Here is a 20938-nt window from a genome sequence, read left to right on the forward strand (position 1 = left end):
ACAAAAGATTAAATTAAAAGTGGACATTCGGTGGGGTGCTGGGCCTCACCCCGCAGAGCCTCTCACCTTCCTAACTCTCTTCCCGTGTCCTCTTTTAGTATCTTTACACGAGCTGACCTCAGGCCAGCAGAGTTTGAGAGTGCCCTTTACCTTTGGAAACATATTCTGGCTTGCCTCTCTTAGGCTCTGAAGCTGTCTTCATGGCGGCATATTGTGGCTGCTATCAGCAGGCTTTCTCTCGTGGCCCTTTGAGTAAATAAGGCAAGGCCTCACGTAGTGAGTTTTAAAACAGCACTCAGTTGTCTTACTAAACACCTTACCTGACACGCGCGTGCTTTGTTTAAATAAAAATCTCTTACAAATACAAAGCCACACAGCTAAATTAATCAGACCTCAGAACTATATATTGAAGTGGCCTTCTGTATGGTTAAAACAGCCACGCTAAGGCTGTGAAGTCTCACATTGGGTTTCACTCTCATTATCAAACACATTTGTACACACCTACCCAACCACCAGAAATGAAAAATCCCTGACTAAGAACTAAATAACTAAAAGCAACCCATGGTGATTTTTAAAACAACACTATTTTCTTGAGGGTGCTTCATGGGGCCACTCCAGTGCGATCTGGTTTGTTAATTGAAGATTAACATCGGATGTGGCTCAAGTCTAGAGGTTACTTCCTCTTCCTTTGATGTGGGGGGAGGGGGGGTCGCTTTTCCCACCGCCTGGGAGTTTTCCATAGAAAAATGGCAATTCAAACTCTCTGCACCTTAGATATAAATTGGAAAGGTGGCTGGAAGGGTGGAGTGCTCCGCTCCTGTGAGGTTTTTTTCATGGTCTTGACCTCAGGTTTTCCCCTAATTTTATCAAACCCTGACCTCCGGCTCTGGTCCGGCTCTCCTGGAAGATCCCGGGGCCTCGTGAACAAGCAGCCACCGCAGGAAACAAAGGCTGGCTTCATAACCCTGGCTTATCTGTGTCTTTGGTCCACAGCCCAGGGCTTCGTAAATAATTGTTTTCTGGTGTGGGTTTTCCAGGATGCAAGCCAAAGGATTGTTGGCCTTACTGCACTGTTTGTGCTGTTTGAGCTCCACGCCTGTCAGGACTGTCACCGTCTTTGTCCATCGCTGCCGAGCACTTGGTGGTGTTTGGGAGAAATACAGAATGAAAACTTCCTACTAAGTCAGCCTGTTACATGTAGTAGGTTTACATAAAGTGCAAAAACAGACCCAGTGGTCAGAACACACACAACTGGAGTTGTTAAAAACTGTTTATTGGATGGCTAGCCGTGGGGGGGAGGGGGGTGCACATTTTTCATCCCAGCAATCAGGAGGCAAGGGCAGGGGAATCTCTGTGAGCTCGAGGCCAACTTAGTCTACAAAGAGAGTTCCAGGACAGCCAGGGCAACCCAGAGAAACACTTTCTTTAAAAACAACAACAAAAAAAAGGAACAAACAAACAAAAAAAAGGTTTTCATTTTTTTATTTTGTTTTTCTCTTGAGACAAGGTATCAATTGTGTGTCCCAGCCTGACCTGGTCCCTGTCCCCAGTGCATGGCTCAAATGTTTTCTCCTTTTTTTTTTTTTTGTTTTTTTTTTTTGTTTTTTTCGAGACAGGGTTTCTCTGTGTAGCCCTGACTGTCCTGGAACTCCCTCTGTAGACCAGGCTGGCCTCGAACTCAGAAATTTGCCTGCCTCTGCCTCCCAAGTGCTGAGATTAAAGGTGTGCACTACCACGCCCGGCCAAATGTTTTCTCCTTAAAGTATTTTACTCCTTACTATTTGTGCTAGTTAGGTGTTTGTGTGTTTGTTTCAACTCGACACAAGCCAGAGTCATCTGAGAGGAGAAAACCCTGTTGCTGCTTCTTTATGAGTTTTCTCTTTTTGATTGGTGATTGATACGGAAGGGCACAGCCCACTGTGGGCGGTGCCACTCCTAGGCAGGCATATCTTGATAGCATAAGAAAGCAAGCTTTGGGGAGCAAACCTCCTCCCTGGTCTTGCTGGGCATCAGTTCCTGCCTTGAATTCCTTTTATGATGGACTATCACCTGTAAACTGAAGTAACCCTTTCCTCCCTGGGTGGCTTTTGATCAGTGTTTTATCACAACAACAGAAAGCAACCTAAGATGCTATTTTAGTTTCTGACTTCTGTTGCTTTTCCAGGATGTATTTGATCACCTTAAAGGATTATACTAATATCACTTTTATGCAGAGGGGATGACCCCTTTCAGAGATAACCTAACCTAAAACCAGGAGAGAGAGAGAGAAGGGGATTCATCCCTGAAATCACTGCATGTGTAAGAAGCCCATTCCTGGGGTTCCTGGGTTCCCCTCACTTAAACACTCTTGGTCATTTTGTTATCTGACCTTTCAGACGTGGCCGTTGGCCACTGGGTTTATAAAATGGTCCAAAGCCTAGAAGTTGAAAGTCAGCAGCCCTTTGCCACTCGGACCCTCTTCCATTTGTATTGGTTACCCCGGGTTAACCCCAGGTTACCTCTTGCTGCCTCTCAGTGCTTCTTCTCAACAAGCCCATTTAGCCAGCTGCCTTGTGTGTATTTACAGTAGTTTGCAGTGCCCAGCCTGGTCCCCAATCTGTCCCCAGCCTGACCGTTGTATGTGACCACCTCGCACGTAACCCGGCTGCTGCAAACCTGGCCTCCTGCATTGCTGGTCCACACCCATCTCCTGGCCTGGACCTCTGCTTCCCAGGGCTTCCAAGGGGCAGCTTCTCAAATACCACCTCTATGATGCCTGCTTACTCTGAATTAGAACTAATCGTTCCCACTTGTGAATACTGTCCAAGCTTTAACAAACCACTTTGCCTCAGTTAGACCCTTCTTGCACGGCACCTATTTTTACTGTTGTCACAATTCCTTATTAGCTGGCGTTCTAACCTTGCAGACAGTTCCAATGAGGAAACAATGACTTTCACAGCCTCAGAGTCATTATAGCCTGAAACCTGAGTCCCCACCCCACCCCCACCCCCACCCCCACCCCCACCCCCGCGCCCAAGCTGTTGCTCTCTCCCACATGTTTGTTGCTTAGCAGCAAGCACAAGTCTCAGGTGTTTTTCTGAATACTTTACAGTATATATCCTTTAATTCCTTACTTTATAGGTGATGCCATGAACCAAATCTAAATAGGTGTATTCCAGAGTCTCTTGGACTCCTGTGTGTGTGTGTGTGTGATATGTGTATATACACACATGTACAGGTGACTGCAAAGACAAAAAAAAGGAAGGAAGGGAGAGAGAGAGAGAGAGAGAGAGAGAGAGGCGAGGGATTGGATCTCTGGAGCTGGAGTTACAGGTGATTGTGAACTGCCAATGTGGGTGTTGTGTACAAAACTCAGGTTCTCTGAAAGAGCAGCAAGTACCCTTCATCACTGAGCAATCTCTCTGGCCCTCAGCCTTTCTTTCTACTGCTTGGTAGTTAATCCAGACTGTGGTTTGGTGAAATTTACTCAGCAACTGAATTTAGTTGGACCTTCTTTCACTGACCTGTTAAAATCAGTTTGATGTCTGAGTCCCTCCCATTCCAGTACAGAGTACATCACTCCCCTGGTCGACTCTCGAGCACCCATGCCATCTAGTGGTGCAATGAGAAAATTGCAGGGTTTTCTAGTAAAACTGGAGGAAGGCAAGCATTTTAGTTGTTGTGACCCTCAGGGGCACGCTGCAGTGAAAAATGACTGTGTGATACCCACATCTTTAACAGATAATGTAACAACTTCCATAAAGATACAGTTGTGGTCCCAGAGAGACAGTTCAGCAGTTAGGACTCACACTGTGTGCTTTACCATCACGTATGTAACTCCAGCTCGAAGAGAGCTAACATCCACTGATGGCTTCCAAGGACCCCTGCACACATCTGCTCGTACTCATACTCAGACACAGGAATAAAAATAAAATAAAAATTAGCGGGGAAAAGAGATGCGGTTGGCCCTCCATTATTGTTAAGTCATACGCCGTTAAGGTGGAACTGTCTCCCCTGAGTACGGCTTATGACGATTTTGGCATTGCAGAAACCAGCAATTTATTGGCCTCCGCTTTTCTTGTTCTAACTTGAGTGTCATAACTAAGTCTAAAATCTGGACATAGCTAACAGATTGGATTAATCTTGGGGTCCATCTGCTTGCTGTTTCTAGGGCTTCCATATTTCACTCTTAGGAAATACTTTACTGTTCTTTAGTTGGGAAGACATTTATTTTATTTATCATTAGTTAGCTAGTTAGTTAGTTACTTTTCCGAGACAGGGTTTCTCTGTATAGCCCTGGCTGTCTTGGAACTCACTTTGTAGACCAGGCTGGCCTCAAACTCAGAAATCCGCCTGCCTCTGCCTCCCGAGTGCTGGGATTAAAGAAAGGCATGCGCCACCACGTCCGGCTGGGAAGACATTTATTGACTTGTTTTCCAACGTGTTTATTATCTTCGGGGCTGTTAAATGAGAGTTCCCATGATTCATTTGGGAGTCTCGGGAAGGCCACGCGCTCTTCCTGATGCCCTTCACTCTTAGCTGCATGTCAGACACACAGCTGGGAGCCCTTACCTGCAGACCAGGGGATGGTAATGAGAACAGTGAGCTGAGCTCAGCTGGAGGACTTGCTCACCGCTAATTTCCTGGTATCGTGGGCTCTAGGCCTGCTTTATATAAACAGCTGTCTTCGGTCTTTAAACACCTCAAAAGGTGATTTGTGATGAACCGAGCTGAGGCTTTGTGCTCCCCCACCCCCTTGTTCAGTGTGCCGTGCAGGGGCCACCTTCTCTCTTTCTCGAAGCTTCTTTCACCTAGCAGCAATTGCAGGCTTGTATGTTTATCAATTCCCAGGGCTGTGCAGAGTGCCTAAAAGGCTATTCACTTAATACTCTTATAATGTCCCCTTGTATCTCCATCTTCCAAGTGGAAATAAATAAGGCTTAGAAATAGAGGAACTTGCCTAGATCTATATAACTAGTAACTCATATAGAATGTTTGTGGATATTTTGTTTCAGTTTGGGTCATGGTCTCACTATCCACATTTCACCTCACTATCCTGCCTGGCATGGAATGTGCCTTGTAGAGCGGGCTCTCCAGCTCACAGAGGTCTGTCTGCCTCTGCCTCCTGAGAGCTGGGATTGGAAGTGTGCACCACTACATCTAGCAGAATGTTGGTTTTTATTAGTATCTCCTTTGGTGTATTCAGCATAAAAGCAGAGGCTGGCAGGATGGCTCAGTGGTTAAAGCATCTGCCGTGAAGACTGACAACCTGAGTTTGATGCCCAGAACCCACGTGATAGAAGAGACTCACCACCCTGTCTGTTCACCATGGCATGTGTGCACCTACACATATGTACACATGGATACAGAATAAAACATAAACTGCAACAAAAATGTCTTAAGGAAAAGCAAGGGCTGGAGAAATGACTTAGAGCCATTGAAGAGTGCCTGCTGTTCTTCCAGGGGGCTTCTGTTTGGTTCCAAGTACCCATGTCAGGAGGTTCACAAATGCCGGTGACAACAGCTCTCGGGGATCTGACACCCACTTCCAGCCTCCAATGGCACCTGACATACACATCCAGAGACACACACATGCACATAGATAAAAAGACATAGTAATGTAAAGGGTAAAAGTCAAAGCAAGATTGTTTTTTAACCTTCGAGTCTGAGACAGCCCCTGACTTTTGACAGGTATTCTGTCACTGTCTACCTGACACCTGGGAGCTCTTGGTCAGCCAGCCAGGCCCCTGGTCCTCACTCTGCCCTCCTGTGACTGATAGTCTAAATAGATGAGCTTGTGGAGAGAGTGAAACAGGAAGGAAGGTAGTCAAAATCAAGGCCCAGAGCCAACAGAGGAAAGACACGGAATTCTACCTCAGCAGCAGGCCAGGACCCTCTGTGCTTAGAACTTGACTCCTTAGAAAAGATGAAGCAAATTCGTTTGGCTAGACCACTGTGGCTAGACCACAGTCACCCTCCTGCAAGCTGGTGCCCCAGTGTTGAACCATTATTAACCAAAATGTTTAGGGGGTCAGTAACATGGCTCAAAGCATAAAGGGGCTTTCCATCCAAACCTGGAGAGCAGACTTCGAGCCGAATCTCCATGACGGTAGAAGGACAGCACTAATTCCACAAAGTTGTTCCCTGGCCTCTACCTGTGCTCTGTGGTGCATGTAGGTACACATGGGCTCTGTGGTGCATGTAGGTACACATACACATGCTCATACACACACACACACACACACACACACACACACTTTTTTTTAAATTAAAACATTTAGAATTAAATTTATATTAAATTATTTGCGTTTTTCACCCCGACCCATTATTTTTATACATTTCCAATTTTTGAAGCAGATTTTAAAAAGATATTTAATTTTATTTTTATGTACCTCTGTGTGTGTGTGTCTGCCATGTGTATGCATGCATGCACCTGTGGAGGCCAGAAGAGGGAGTCAGGTTCCATAGAGGTGGAGGACTTTTTGTTTTTCTTTCATTTTTTTTTTAAGATTTATTTATTTATTTATTTATTATATGTGTGTGCACTGTAGCTGTCTTCAGACACTCCAGAAGAGGGCATCAGATTTTTGTGACGGATGGTTGTGAGCCACCATGTGGTTGCTGGGATTTGAACTCAGGACCTTTGAAGAGCAGTCGGTGCTCTTACCCGCTGAGCCATCTCACCAGCCCCATGTTTTTGTTTCTGAGAAAGGGTTTCTCTGTGTAGCCTTGGCTGTCCAGGAACTTGCTTTGTAAGGTCAGACTGACCTTGGATTTAGAGATTCACTGGGGCTAATGGTGTGCACCACCACGCCCAGCAGACCTGGTATTATATAGCACTGCTTATGAGCCACCTGAGGTGGGTGCCTGGAAATGAACTTCCCTGAATAGCAGAAAGCTTGCCTAACCACTGCGCCATCTCTCCAGAACCCTCTGAAGCAAATGCTTTTGTTCCATTAGGGTGACTCATGCCTGTAATCTCAACTCTTTGGAAGACGGAGGCTAAGATGGTGAGTTCAAGGCCATCCTGACCAACATAGGGAGACTCTCCTCCATAACTCAGAATACAATTAAAGAAATAAAAGTATGTGTGTGGCATGTTCTTTCTGTGCGCCCCCTCCCTCTTCCTGCGTTCCTGAGAAAGCCCACCCTGTCCTGTGGCTCTTTCCCCTCAAACCACCTTGCCTAAGTATACTGAGTGTCATAAACCAAGCCCTCTGTGTGCGGCCATACTTAACTCCAGCAGGGCTGTGCACGGGTCTGTGTGAGTCTCTGTGTGTGGAGGCAGAGGCTGTCTTCCTCTGTTGCTTTCCACTTTGTGTTTTGAGGCTGGGCCTCTCGCTGAAGCAGGAATTCACGGACTGGATAGACTGGCTGGCCAGCAGGCCTCAGGGATCTTGTCTTTGCCTTCCCAGCACTGGGGTTACCGGAATGTGCCATGAGACTCCGTTGGTAAAGTGTTTACCATGCAATCGTGATGGCCTGAATTGGGATCCCTAGCACGCACAAGGAAGCCAGGGGTGGACTCCTGCCACTCACTGACCAGCCATCCTAGCTGAATCAGTAAGCTCTAGGTCCGTGAGACACCCTCCCTCAGAAAATAACGTGGGGAAGTAACTCCAGATGACACCCCGTGTTGACTTTTGGCCACATAGCTCAGCACAGACACTTAGCAGTGTACATCGCCTGCACACTTGTGTTCACGTACACACACAGCAACCATCCCAGAGAAACGATCGCTTTACAAATTCTCACAGCCCCTGAGTCAGTGTTCTGTAAGAATGGCTGTACCATGTGGACCTCTGAGACAGGTTTGCCTCCTCTTTCCTTTTCTGGGTCTACTCCATCCCGAGTGTGGCAGTCTGCGATCAGCAGATGTTCCCAGAGACCCAGCATTGCACTCGCAATTCGTGAGAGCCTCTGCAGGTGAAACCTGGAATTCAGTTGATTGATGGGTTCAACAATAGGCAGAAAGAAAGAAGAAAATATATTCAAATTAAATAGTCACCAATCTGAATTAGTGACGTTGAGTTTTGGTGCTGAGTGTTGGAAATTATTTGGGTCATGAAATCTAAATGTTCTGTGTTTTCTCATCAGGACTTTATACAATAGTTGCTTGATAACTGGCAGTTTTGGGGTGTGTATGTGTGTTCTATTTTGAAATAGTTTGTAACAGACACTTTTTAAATGAAGGAACATGTATGTGTTTGCCTAATAATTCTCAGTTGTGTGTGTGTATTCTATTTTGAAATTGGTTGTAAGAGACAACCTTTTCTTTCTGATATAGGAACATTATTTATGCAAACTCGAGGCCTTGTGCTTTATCATAGATTCACAGTCTACATTATAGGAGGGGACTAGGGCTGGAGAGATGGCTCAGCAGGTAAGAACACCCGACTGCTCTTCCGAAGGTCCTGAGTTCAAATCCCAGCAACCACATGGTGGCTCACAACCATCCCTAACGAGATCTGACTCCCTCTTCTGGTGTGTCTGAAGACAGCTACAGTGTACTTACATATAATAAATAAATAAATCTTTAAAAAAAAAATAAGAGGGGACTAGAGGGCACCTATGTGGGAGTTGTTTGTTTTAATAAGGAGATTACTTTTGCATCTTTTGGTTATTTGATTGGGTATTTTTGTTGTGATTTTATTTTTGTTTTCTTTTGTTGTTTTCTGGTTTTTTGGAGACAAGGTCTTTCTGTAGTTCCAGCTGTCCTAGAACTTCCAATGTAGAGCAGGCTGGCCTTGAACTTACAGAGATGTTTTCTTTTTTGAGGCGATGCTTTCTGTCATGAGGATCATGGGGATTGAATTCAAGTAGTCAGGTTTGACAGCAGGCTCCTCACCCATTAAACCTTCTTGCCTGTCCAGGGTGTCTTTTAAAATGTATTTTAATGGAGCTGGAGAGATGGCTCAGTGGTTAAGAGCATCCTCTGCTCTTCCAGAGGTCCTGAGTTCAATCCCAGCAACCACATGGTGGCTCACAACCATCTGTAATGAGATCTGATGCCCTCTTCTGGTGTGTCTGAAGACAGCTACAGTGTATTCATATAAATAAAATAAACAAATCTTTAAAAAAATGTATTTTAATATAAAGTATATCCATCAGTTTCTAAATTATAAAATATATTTATCAGTAGATATGTAAAATCTTAAAAATTACTTCTGAATTTCAGAAATGTGTTTCTTATTCAAGTTTTAAGTGCTTGAATTCACTAGGGAGTCATTTTGAAGATTTATTTTTTTAAATATATGTATATGTGTGTATATGTATATGTGTGTGCTCAAGAATAACTATGAATTTTCCAACTATCTTCTATGAATGAGAATGTGTTTCATTTGCTTAAGGAAAAATGACAATTATTCATGTACATTGAAAAAACTGCATGGGATGGGTTTCATTTTAATGTTGTGATAGCTGCCCAACACCAGTAGAGGGTGCCCAAGCTCACCTCTCTTGAATTATATATGGAAAATGAAGGTTTCTTGGAGGAGACTCATTTAGAAACACTTAGAGGTTCTACAGAAGGGCATTTGTTCTAATTTTCCCTAACTCTGAGGGAAGAAATGCTACTCTCGAGTATAATATAATCACCTCATCAAAACTTACCTGCATAAAATAACTTTTGGGGACCCATGATGGAGGAGAAACTGAGGCAGGACAGAATAGAACTCCAAGCCAGCCTGGACTGTGTGGGGAATTAATCTAACCTGGGGTACATAATGAATGCAAATAAATAAGGCTGATGAGATGTCTCAGCAGGTAAAGTGATAAAATGGATTTCCAGAACCCCAAGTGGCAGGAGAGACCCTGACTCTCAAAGTTGTCCAAGTGTGTGTGTGTGTGTGTGTGTGTGTGTGTGTGTGTATGTATGGAAACATGCCCACACATGGACATACGAACATACAGAATGAAGAAATGAAATGCAATTTAAATTTTTAAAAGGAAAATAAAGATAAAAACTTTAGTGTAAATTTGGTTACTTGAAGAGGAGTGTTTGTGGTAGTTTGAAATTGGGTTAACGGCATTAACTTTAAGGATAATTAGTCCCAGGGGTGGTGTCACTGCACATAGTCGGCAGGAAGAGCTTTGGGATGGGGAAAGAAGGGCTCATTGTTCTGAGCACTGCCCCGCCTTTGAGGGGTGTTCATCCCATACCCACACTTCTGCTGAGCTTTCTGCTCACAGCCAGAGGGCTGCTCTGAATTACTGCTGATGGTTTCCGTTCTAGACCCCAGAAGAAAATACCACGTGAGGCTCCTGGCTTACAACAACATGGAAGAAGGCTACCAGGCCGACCAGACTGTCAGCACTCCCGGATGCGTGTGTAAGTGACAGCATTTTTGTTGTGGCTCACACAAACCTACCCACGCACCCACCAACCAACCCCTTCTTTGAAATTCAGTTTCCCTACTACTTGAGGACTGGGTGGGGGCGGGGCAAATTCTTTATATCCTTTAAGCTTCTGGGCCAGTCTTAAATGAGTGGAGACTCAGTAAAAGTGGGGTGTTTAAATTCTAAGTACCTTCTGCTTACAAACAGGAGGATGCTAGACATTAACAGGAAACCACATGGGTTACCTGCCCATTGAATCCCATTTGTCTGCCTTTCCCTCGACGCCCGTGTTTCTAAAGGCACCTGTGTGTTGCACTTGAAGCTCTGGCTTTCTCTGCCTTTGACTAACTAGCAGTCTGGGTTGTTGTTGTTGTTACTGGGGATTTTTGTTTGGGGGGCTGGTAGCTTTTTCTTTTTTTCTTTTTTTTGAGACCAGGTCTCACTGTGTGGCCCTGGCTGTCCTGGAACTTGTTATAAAGACTAGGCTGGCCTTGAACTCAAAGATCCACCTGCCTCAGCCTTCTGCAATTAAAGGCATCTGCTACCACACTGGACTGTTTTTGTTTTGTTTTTCAAGACAGACTCTCACTGTGTAGCTATGGCTTTTTTGGAACTCACTATGTAGACCAGGCTGGCCTCAAACTCACAGAGATCTTCATGCCTCTGCCATTGCAGTGGTGGGATTAAAGCCCTCTGTTACCATGACTGTCTAGAGATAATTGTTTTTCAATAATCAGGTAAACATTTGGTCTCTTATGCTACTCACACAGGAGTTTGTAAATTTGAGTGAGTTGGGGATAGACCACTAAGAGACTGGTGGGAGAAAGCCCTCAGATCCGCCTACAGTAGAATCCTCTCCTTTTCCGTTACGCTGATCTTATCTGCAGAAATAACCCTCACAGTAAATTCATGATGCATTTTTCAATAGCCGTCCGTGATCGCATGGTCCCTCCACCACCGCCACCCCACCATCTCTACGCGAAGGCGAATACCTCCTCTTCCATCTTCCTGCACTGGAGGAGGCCTGCGTTCACCACCGCCCAAGTCATTAACTACACCATCCGCTGTAACCCTGTTGGCCTGCAGAATGCCTCTCTGGTTCTCTACCTGCAAACGTACGTAGCTCATCTTTGTGGGGTTTTCCTTCAAGGCCGTGGCTGCTCGTGCTTCTTACTGACCTGGGCTCGGCGTGGGCTTCAGCTGAGAGCACTCATTTCAAAGCTGATGATCTAATCCATTCCCATTGTTCATTCAGTTCTGAAAACTGTACTTCCTTGACGTGACTTGATGCAGCGACTATTGGAAGTATGTTATTGGTGTTAATAACCCCCTTAATCTTCATCACAGATCAGAAACCCACATGCTGGTCCAAGGACTAGAACCAAACACCAAGTATGAATTTGCTGTCCGACTGCATGTGGATCAGCTGTCCAGTCCCTGGAGTCCTGTGGTCTACCATTCTACATTGCCAGAAGGTAGAAACTGCTGCTTCCCCGGGGAGTGCATCCCTTAAATTTTATAACTTGTTTTCGTGGTGGTGGTGTTTGTTTGTTTTTCTTTCAAGATTTATTTTTTTTATTTTATGTATGTGAGTACACTGTTGCTGTCTTCAGACACCAGAAAAGGGCATCGGATCCCGTTACAGGAGGTTGGAGCCATTTGCCACTCTGAGAGCAGCATGTCCTAAAAGCTGACCAGCTGACATGTGCTATTTGTTTCCTACATCTTCAAGTTTTCCCACTCTATTTAAGGCTTTTGTTTTTTTCCCCCTTCTAAGAAAATTAAAAGTGTGAGCTTTAAGTTCTGTCCCTTCGGGGTCTCTTCTTTAATATTTTTTCTTCAGTTAGTCATGATGCCCAACCCTCAGCCCCAGCCCCAGCCCCAGCCCCAGCCCCAGCCCCAGCCCCAGCCCCAGCCCCAGCCCCAGCCCCAGCCTCAGCCTCAGCCTCAGCTTGCTGAAAATGGGAGAAGCTTGTTTAAGCTCTTAGGAACTTGCCTCACAGACCCTTCCCTACACGCGGCTCTGTGTCTAGTTCTATGCACGGATAGCTGGCTGTGCACGGATAGCTAGCTGTGCACCAGCTCTGATTCCCATGGCTCTACTGTCCCCAGATCTGCTGTGCTTTTGACAGTTTCCCACAAAAGCACAGTGCCAAACCCCTCTCTTCATACCCTGAGCCCTTGTTAAACACAGGGTCAGCTGATGTTCTAGGCTCTCACTGATGTTCACTGGCAAACGCTAGTATTAGGGTCTGTTCTGTAAACACAGTGATTTCTGGTGTATTGGGAACTTAAGGCTTTAGTCTCAGGAGCATGGGCTTCAAGCCTTCTGGGTCAGGTTCTAAGCATTTTAGTAGGAGCTGCAGTGTAGGGTTGGTACCTATGGGAACTTCCCCTGGCGAACAAATGAAACAATAAACTCTACTCCCTCAGCTTCCCTCTCTGTGTCAGGAAGTGCTTCTGTGGCCTCTCGCATGCTGGGCTAGTCCTAACCTTATGCCATAAGCCATTCTAATTGGTAGCTTAACAGTTATATTTCAAAAGTCCTAAAAGTCCTATCCTTTAGACCAAGTACACACCCATCTAGAGTCCATCCCCTTTATGATTTTTTATAAAAGTGTTTTAAACCAGAAAGTGAAGATAAGATTGGAGATATATCTCAATGGTTAGAGCACTTGGTGATTGCCCAGCATGCACAAAGCCTCAGCCTCTATCCCAGCACCACATAAACCTGATAGAATGGTGAACGCCTGATCCCGGCTCTCGGGAGGTAGAAGCAGAAGTGTCAGTTATTGAAGGCCCGTCTCAGCTATTTCCTTTTATTTCAGTGAACCTCAAAAATGCCGTAGTTTCTGGTTGTTCAGACTCCTCCGTCAGGCAGCACTTGGGTGGTCGTAGCCCCTCTAATCCTGCTCATCCACCATTACCCTCCTGTTCCTACAGCACCCACAGGCCCCCCGGTAGGGGTAAAGGTGACCCTGATAGAAGACGACACTGCCCTTGTTTCCTGGAAACCCCCAGATGGCCCAGAGACAGTGGTGACACGCTACACCATCTTGTATGCTTCCAGGAAGGCCTGGATTGCGGGAGAGTGGCAGGTTCTTCACCGAGAAGGTGAGTGTGATGAGCGGTTATTAAGGATGGTAACAGTAGGTGATAACTAGTGACACAGGGGAGACCAAGGGAGCTGATAAGGAGCCCACACTGGACTTATGTTCCTATGTGGAAAGTGATACATTGTTATTGAGCTTTTAGTTTTGTTCAAAGAGCACTGGCAAGGCATCAATTCGATCCGTGTAACTTAATTACTTCGCTTGTTGTATGTGTATGAGTGCAGACATGCCTGTGCCTCAGTGCACATACTGAGGGCAGAGGATGGCTTTCAGGAGATGGTTCTTGCCTTCCACATTGTCTTCGAGATAGCTGACCCAAGAGCTTCCAGTCCTGTTTGCACCTCCCATCTCTCTGTAGGAGTGCTGGGGTTACAGATGCCACAGCCACCTTGCTGGCCCCAGGTTTTTTTTTTTTTTTTCTTTTAGTTACAGAGAAAACTCGATTAAGGCTTAAGAACACTGTTTAAGATTTTTAAACATTAGTCTGTTTTTAGCTAAGGAATACTAAATTACCAAAGTCTTAATATTCTTGCCGAATGCTTTTAACATTCTGTTCCTAAGTCTCCCATCTGGACACGTTCCATACGGCAGTTTAGATGGGGAGTCTAAAGTGTTATTTCGGCATGCCCTTAATTCACACAGGCTGGAGAAGGAATGTTTGCCTAGCAGTTATGAGTTTAAGGCCTCAGGGGTGGTAGTCTACATCTGTAATCCTGGCACTTTTGAGATGAGAAAGAAAACTCCAATCTTGTGACTAGCCCAAGCCTAACTCATGGGCGGGGAGAGGGAGGAAGCAAAAATTTAGGGATTTTAATATTTTTTTTCTTTTTAAAAAAATATTTATTTGGTTTGATTTTTCGAGACAGGGTTTCTCTCTATAGCCTTGGCTGTCCTGGAACTCACTCTAAAGACCAAGCTGTGCATATGAGTGCAGTTCCTCACATAGGCCAGAAGAGGGCATCAGATCTCTTAGAAATGGAGTTTTTGAGCCTGCCACATGGGTGCTGGGAAAGGAACCCAGGTCCTCTGCAAGAGCAGCCAGTGCTCCTAACTGCTGAGCCTTCTTTCCGGCCTTGTAAGCAGAAGTTGTGGTGGTTGGAGATCCATGGTTTCTGTTGTAACCAGCCCAGCCCTAATCAGACTTTATCACACTTGGTGGCAAGCATCTTTAACCTCCTTGCCGTTTTTTTTTTTTTTTCAGGCCCTCGCATATGTTTCATATTAGATTTTATTTTACCTTTATTTCTATCTGTGTCTCTGCCACATGAGTGCAGAGCTTGCAGAGGCCAGAGCAGGATGCCGGGTCCCCCGGAACTGAAGTAGCCAGCAACTGTGGGCTGCCTAACATGGCTGCTGGAAGCTGAGCTTGGGTCCTCTACAAGAGCAGCATTTTTAACTGATAAGCCATCTCTCTGCCCACCTACCACAATTCTGTTCCCGTCTCTTCTTTCCAAGATGGTTTATTAACACAACACTTGACCAAATGACAAATCTGATTTAATGAGGTGCCATGAATATTAATAAGGAGTCCCTAGAGAACGTGGTTTTAAATTCTTTCTTCTTACCTTCCTAAAAGGAAACAAGAATTTCCTCTGCCTGTTTTCAGGAGTTTAGGAAAGAGCTCAGAAATGACCATCTTCCCTCATTTCTGGCTCCCTGGAGATGGGGGCGGTAATTGTAGGCTTCCGCATCTGTGCGAGCAAACCGTCCTAACGCTGTAATTGTGTGCAGGAAAGCACGACGTGTGTGCCTCTGGGTGAGATTTTCAGAAACATTCTTGTGAGAAGCTCTTGTCCTGTGTTAAATGCAGAGCGCTCTCTTCTGACTCAATGCCCTGGCTCAGAACGAGCAAGTAAACATGTATTAGTCAGGGTTCTCTAGAGTCACAGAACTTATGGATAGTCTCTAGATAGTAAAGGAATTTATTGATGACTTACAGTCGGCAGCCCAATTCCTTACAATTGTTCAGTCGCAGCTGTGAATGGAAGTCCAAGGATCTAGCAGTTACTCAGTCTCACACGGCAAGCAGGCGAAGGAGCAAGAGCAAGAGCTAGAGCTAGACTCCCTTCTTCCAATGTCCTTATATTGTCTCCAGCAAAAGGTGTAGCCCAGATTAAAGGTGTGTTCCACCACACCTTTAATCCCAGATGAAAGGCATAGCCCAGATTAAAGGTGTGTTCCTTAACTCGGAGATTCAATCTTCTGGAATCCATAGCCACTATGGCTCAAGATCTTCAAACCAAGATCCAGATAAGGATCTCCAAGCCTCCAGATAAGGGTCACTGGTGAGCCTTCCAATTCCGAATTGTAGTTCATTCCAAATATTGTCAAGTTGACAACCAGGAATAGCCACTACAATCCACCCCTTGTCAACTTGACACAAATAATATCTCATGTTCACATGAAACAATAACAAGGTTGTAAATACGCCTAACATGATATAACTATCCCTCGTACAATCGCAAACGCATTAGTAAATTTACAATGGGCATTCATATTACTTTATAATCCTCGTTTCTGCAACTGGTTACGTGGCCTTAATTGGTATTTATAACTACCTTCCTCTACTACCCATTCTGTATTTCCTTCACCTTCAGCCAGCACCTCAGCAGGTCTTGGCTCTTTTCCTGGAGGATTGACCCATACCTTCATTCCTGATGGGTCTGCGTCCTTTGTCATCCTGCTTGGATTAGGCTGTTGTAGTTTCCCATTGACTTTAATCACAGGACATGGTAGTACTAAGAGACGCCCTAAGGGGTCTCCTACACTCCAGGCATAATCTTGCTTACCACCATTGTGAAGAGGTAATCCAATTTCCCCATGGTAATCTGGATCTATCACCCCTCCTAACACTGTTATTCCTTTTTTAGCCTGTTGGTTTAAGGGCATCAGAAGCCCAAAATGACCAGGGGGAAGTCTGAGCTTCCAGTTCAATGGAATGTTTGTTGTAGCTCCTGGTAGGAGCACTCCCCTCTCTGGAGCCAAAACTTCTAGGCCAGCAGAACCTAGAGTTATGGGGACAGGAAGCAAAAATTTTCCTAGAGGGTCACTAGGAGTGATAGTAAGTGGAACTATTCCTTTTTCCACCCCTTGATTCCTGGACCCATGAATCCTGGCTATGGGTGAAACTGTACCGTATATCGAGCGCTGATTCAAAGCATATACTGCCTTCTGAAGAACTCTGCCCCAGCCTTCCAAGCTGTTACCACCTAATTGGCGCTGTAACTGCGTCTTCAAAAGGCCATTCCATCTTTCTATCAGCCCAGCTGCTTCAGGATGATGGGGAATGTGGTAAGACCAGTGAATTCCATGATCGTGAGCCCACTGTCGTACTTCTCTGGCTGTGAAATGAGTTCCTTGGTCAGAAGCAATACTGTGTGGAATACCATGACGATAGATGAGGCATTCTGTCAGTCCGTGAATGGTGGTTTTAGCAGAGGCATTACGTGCAGGAAAGGCAAATCCATAACCAGAATAAGTATCTACTCCAGTAAGAACAAAACGCTGTCCTTTCCACGAAGGAAGTGGTCCAATGTAGTCAACCTGCCACCAGGTTGCTGGCTGGTCACCTCGAGGAATGGTGCCATATCTGGGGCTCAGTGTTGGTTTCTGCTGTTGGCAGATCTGGCAATCAGCAGCAGCCGTAGCCAGGTCAGCTTTGGTGAGTGGAAGCCCGTGTTGCTGAGCCCAAGCATAACCTCCATCTCGACCACCATGGCCACTTTGTTCATGTGCCCATTGAGCAATGACAGGGATGGCTGGGGAGAGAGGCTGATTGTCCACAGAACGGGTCATCTTATCCACTTGATTATTGAACTCCTCCTCAGCTGAAGTCACCTTTTGGTGAGCATTTACATGGGACACAAATATCTTCACATCCTTTGCCCATTTGGAGAGATCTATCCACATACTTCTTCCCCAGATGTCTTTCTCACCAATTTTCCAATTGTGATCTTTCCAAGTCCCTGACCATCCAGCCAATCCATTGGCTACAGCCCATGAGTCAGTGTATAATCGTACATCTGGCCATTTCTTCTTGCAAACAAACTGTAATACCATGTGTACTGCCCGAAGTTCTGCCCACTGTGAAGATTTCCCTTCACCTGTGTCTTTCAAGGTTGTCCCAGAAAGGGGTTGTAATGCTGCAGCTGTCCACTTCTGGGTGGTGCCTGCATAACGTGCAGAGCCATCAGTAAACCAGGCTCTAGTCTTCTCCTCTTCGGTCAGTTGATCATAGGGAACACCCCATGAGGCTATAGGTGCATGCTTGGCAGCAGATGGCATTGTAACAGGAGTAGAAACCATAGGCATTTGAGCAACTTCTTCATGTAACTTGCTTGTGCCTTCAGGACCTGCTCTGGCCCGATCACGTATATACCACTTCCATTTGATAATAGACTGCTGCTGTGCACGTCCCACTTTATGACTTGCAGGGTCTGATAGTACCCAGCTCATGATGGGTAGTTCAGGTCGCATAGTGACTTGGTGTCCTATTGTCAGACGTTCAGTTTCCACTAAGGCCCAATAGCAGGCCAAGAGCTGTTTTTCAAAGGGAGAATAGTTGTCTGCAGATGATGGTAGAGCTTTGCTCCAAAATCCCAAAGGCCTTTTCTGTGATTCACCTACAGGGGCCTGCCAGAGGCTCCAAACAGCATCTCTATCAGCCACAGACACCTCAAGTACCATCGGATCTGCTGGGTCATATGGTCCAAGTGGTAGAGCAGCCTGCACAGCAGCCTGGACCTGTTGAAGGGCCTTCTCCTGTTCCAGGCCCCACACAAAGCTAGCAGCTTTCCGAGTCACTTGGTAAATAGGCCTAAGTAACACACCCAAGTGAGGGATGTGTTGTCTCCAGAATCCAAATAGACCCACTAAACGTTGTGCTTCTTTCTTGGTTGTAGGAGGGGCCAGGTGCAATAACTTATCTTTCACCTTAGAAGGAATATCTCTGCATGCCCCACACCACTGGACTCCTAAGAATTTCACTGAGGTAGATGGTCCTTGAATTTTGGTTGGATTTATTTCCCATCCTCTGATACGCATATGTGTTACCAATGAGTCCAAAGTGGTTGCTACTTCCTGCTCACTTGGTCCAATCAGCATAATGTCATCAATATAGTGCACCAATGTGATATTTTGTGGAAGATCCAAACGATCAAGATCCCTTCTAACTAAATTATGACACAGGGCAGGAGAGTTAATATATCCTTGAGGCAAAACTGTGAAGGTATACTGTTGGCCTTGCCAACTGAAAGCAAATTGCTTCTGGTGGTCCTTATGGACAGGTACTGAGAAGAAGGCATTTGCCAGATCAATAGCCGCATACCAGGTGCCAGGAGATGTGTTAATTTGCTCAAGTAAGGAAACTACATCTGGTACAGCAGCTGCAATTGGAGTTACTACCTGATTTAGTTTTCGGTAATCAACTGTCATTCTCCATGATCCATCTGTTTTCTGCACTGGCCAGATAGGAGAGTTAAATGGAGATGTGGTGGGAACCACCACCCCTGCATCTTTCAAGTCCTTGATAGTGGCAGTAATTTCTGCAATTCCTCCAGGAATACGATACTGTTTTTGATTCACTATTTTCTTTGGCAGAGGCAACTCTAAAGGCTTCCATTTGGCCTTTCCAACCATAATAGCCCTCACTCTACAGTTCAGGGAACCAATATGAGAATTCTGCCAATTTCTGAGTATATCTATCCCAATTATACATTCTGGAACTGGGGAAATCACCACAGGATGTGTCCGGGGACCTACTGGACCTACTGTGAGTCGGACATCAGTCAAAACTCCATTAATCACCTGCCCTCCATAAGCCCCTACTTTAACTGGAGGGCCACAATGTTTCTTGGGATCCCCTGGGATCAGTGTCAACTCAGAACCAGTATCCAGCAGACCCCGAAAAGTCTGATTATTTCCTTTTCCCCAGTGTACAGTTACCCTTGTAAAAGGCCGTAGGTCCCTCTGGGGAAGAACTGGAGAAAGGGTAACAGCAAAACCTTTGAGTGTCTTATCAAGATCCTTCCTTTCATTCATCATTCTTTCCACAAATACTAAGAGCAGCCAGCCAGTAAAATCATTTTCCGATTTTTTCCCCATCTTGTAGAAAGCTTTGTGCACTGAATCACCTAATTCATTAAGAAAATCAAGGGCATTAGCTTCTTTAAGTTCGGAATATAGTTTCAACCATGGGTCTTCAAAATTCTCTGAGCTCCCAGGAGGGAGAGAATCTGGAGAGGTTTCAATAGTTGAAAGTGCTGGTGGATCAACAAGCCAATTCCAGTATTTTAAAAGATTCATCCTTGTACTTCTGTTACTCTAGAACCACTCCTGGTACCAACTTCTGTATTAGTCAGGGTTCTCTAGAGTCACAGAACTTATGGATAGTCTCTAGATAGTAAAGGAATTTATTGATGACTTACAGTCGGCAGCCCAATTCCTTACAATTGTTCAGTCGCAGCTGTGAATGGAAGTCCAAGGATCTAGCAGTTACTCAGTCTCACACGGCAAGCAGGCGAAGGAGCAAGAGCAAGAGCTAGAGCTAGACTCCCTTCTTCCAATGTCCTTATATTGTCTCCAGCAAAAGGTGTAGCCCAGATTAAAGGTGTGTTCCACCACACCTTTAATCCCAGATGAAAGGCATAGCCCAGATTAAAGGTGTGTTCCTTAACTCGGAGATTCAATCTTCTGGAATCCATAGCCACTATGGCTCAAGATCTTCAAACCAAGATCCAGATAAGGATCTCCAAGCCTCCAGATAAGGGTCACTGGTGAGCCTTCCAATTCCGAATTGTAGTTCATTCCAAATATTGTCAAGTTGACAACCAGGAATAGCCACTACAAAACACTGTAAGAAACAGCAATAGAGCCCTGGTTTTGAGAGAGAAAATATGAAGGAATCAGCTTAGCTACAATTACTTAAAAAGCAAGGAACGCAGCTTGGGATGGAGAAGGACTTAAAACGGAAAGCTGTCTTTTGTATCTGAACACAGCAATTTTAGGTCGGTAGGAGCATCAAAAAACAAAACAAAACAAAACAAAACAAAAACAAAACAAAAAAAAAACCCAAAAACCACAGAGAAATAAGGATGTTGTCATGTATGATAATATTTATTTCTTTGTTTTTTTCCAAGATAGGTTTTCTCTGTGTATCTCTAGCTGTCCTGGAACTAGCTTTGTAGACCAGGCTGGCCTTGAACTCAGATCTGCCAAGCAGATAATCTTTAATATGTTCAAACTTGTACATATTTATGTTCATATTTAATACCAAATAGACCAGGAATTTAAATTTTTTGAGAGCCGAGATACTTGCGATAATGGGCTGGCAAGATGGACCATCAGGTCAAGGAACTTGCCACTAAAGATGACCACGAGAACCCACAGGGTAGAAGGAAAGAACAGTCCTCAAACTGACCTCTGACTCCCACGCACACGCCTCATGTGCTCGTGGGGAAAGAATGCTACACCGTTGTGTGTGTGTGTGTGTGCATGTGTGTGTGTGTAAC

The 20938-nt window shown here is 45.1% G+C and overlaps 1 protein-coding gene across 1 annotated transcript in view; it reads left to right on the forward strand.

The window, feature by feature from the left end:
• The window catches only part of Prtg (protogenin), a 110034-nt gene that overhangs the window by 73290 nt on the left and 15806 nt on the right, over positions 1 to 20938 (forward strand). The window contains exons 12-15 of the mRNA NM_175485.4: positions 10214 to 10309; positions 11246 to 11432; positions 11665 to 11792; positions 13261 to 13431. Of these exons, the coding sequence (NP_780694.3) occupies positions 10214 to 10309; positions 11246 to 11432; positions 11665 to 11792; positions 13261 to 13431 (582 nt within the window). The remainder of the gene's footprint in view (positions 1 to 10213; positions 10310 to 11245; positions 11433 to 11664; positions 11793 to 13260; positions 13432 to 20938) is intronic.

This window comes from Mus musculus, chromosome 9 (assembly GCF_000001635.26).
Source record: "Mus musculus strain C57BL/6J chromosome 9, GRCm38.p6 C57BL/6J".
Lineage (NCBI taxonomy): Eukaryota > Metazoa > Chordata > Mammalia > Rodentia > Muridae > Mus > Mus musculus.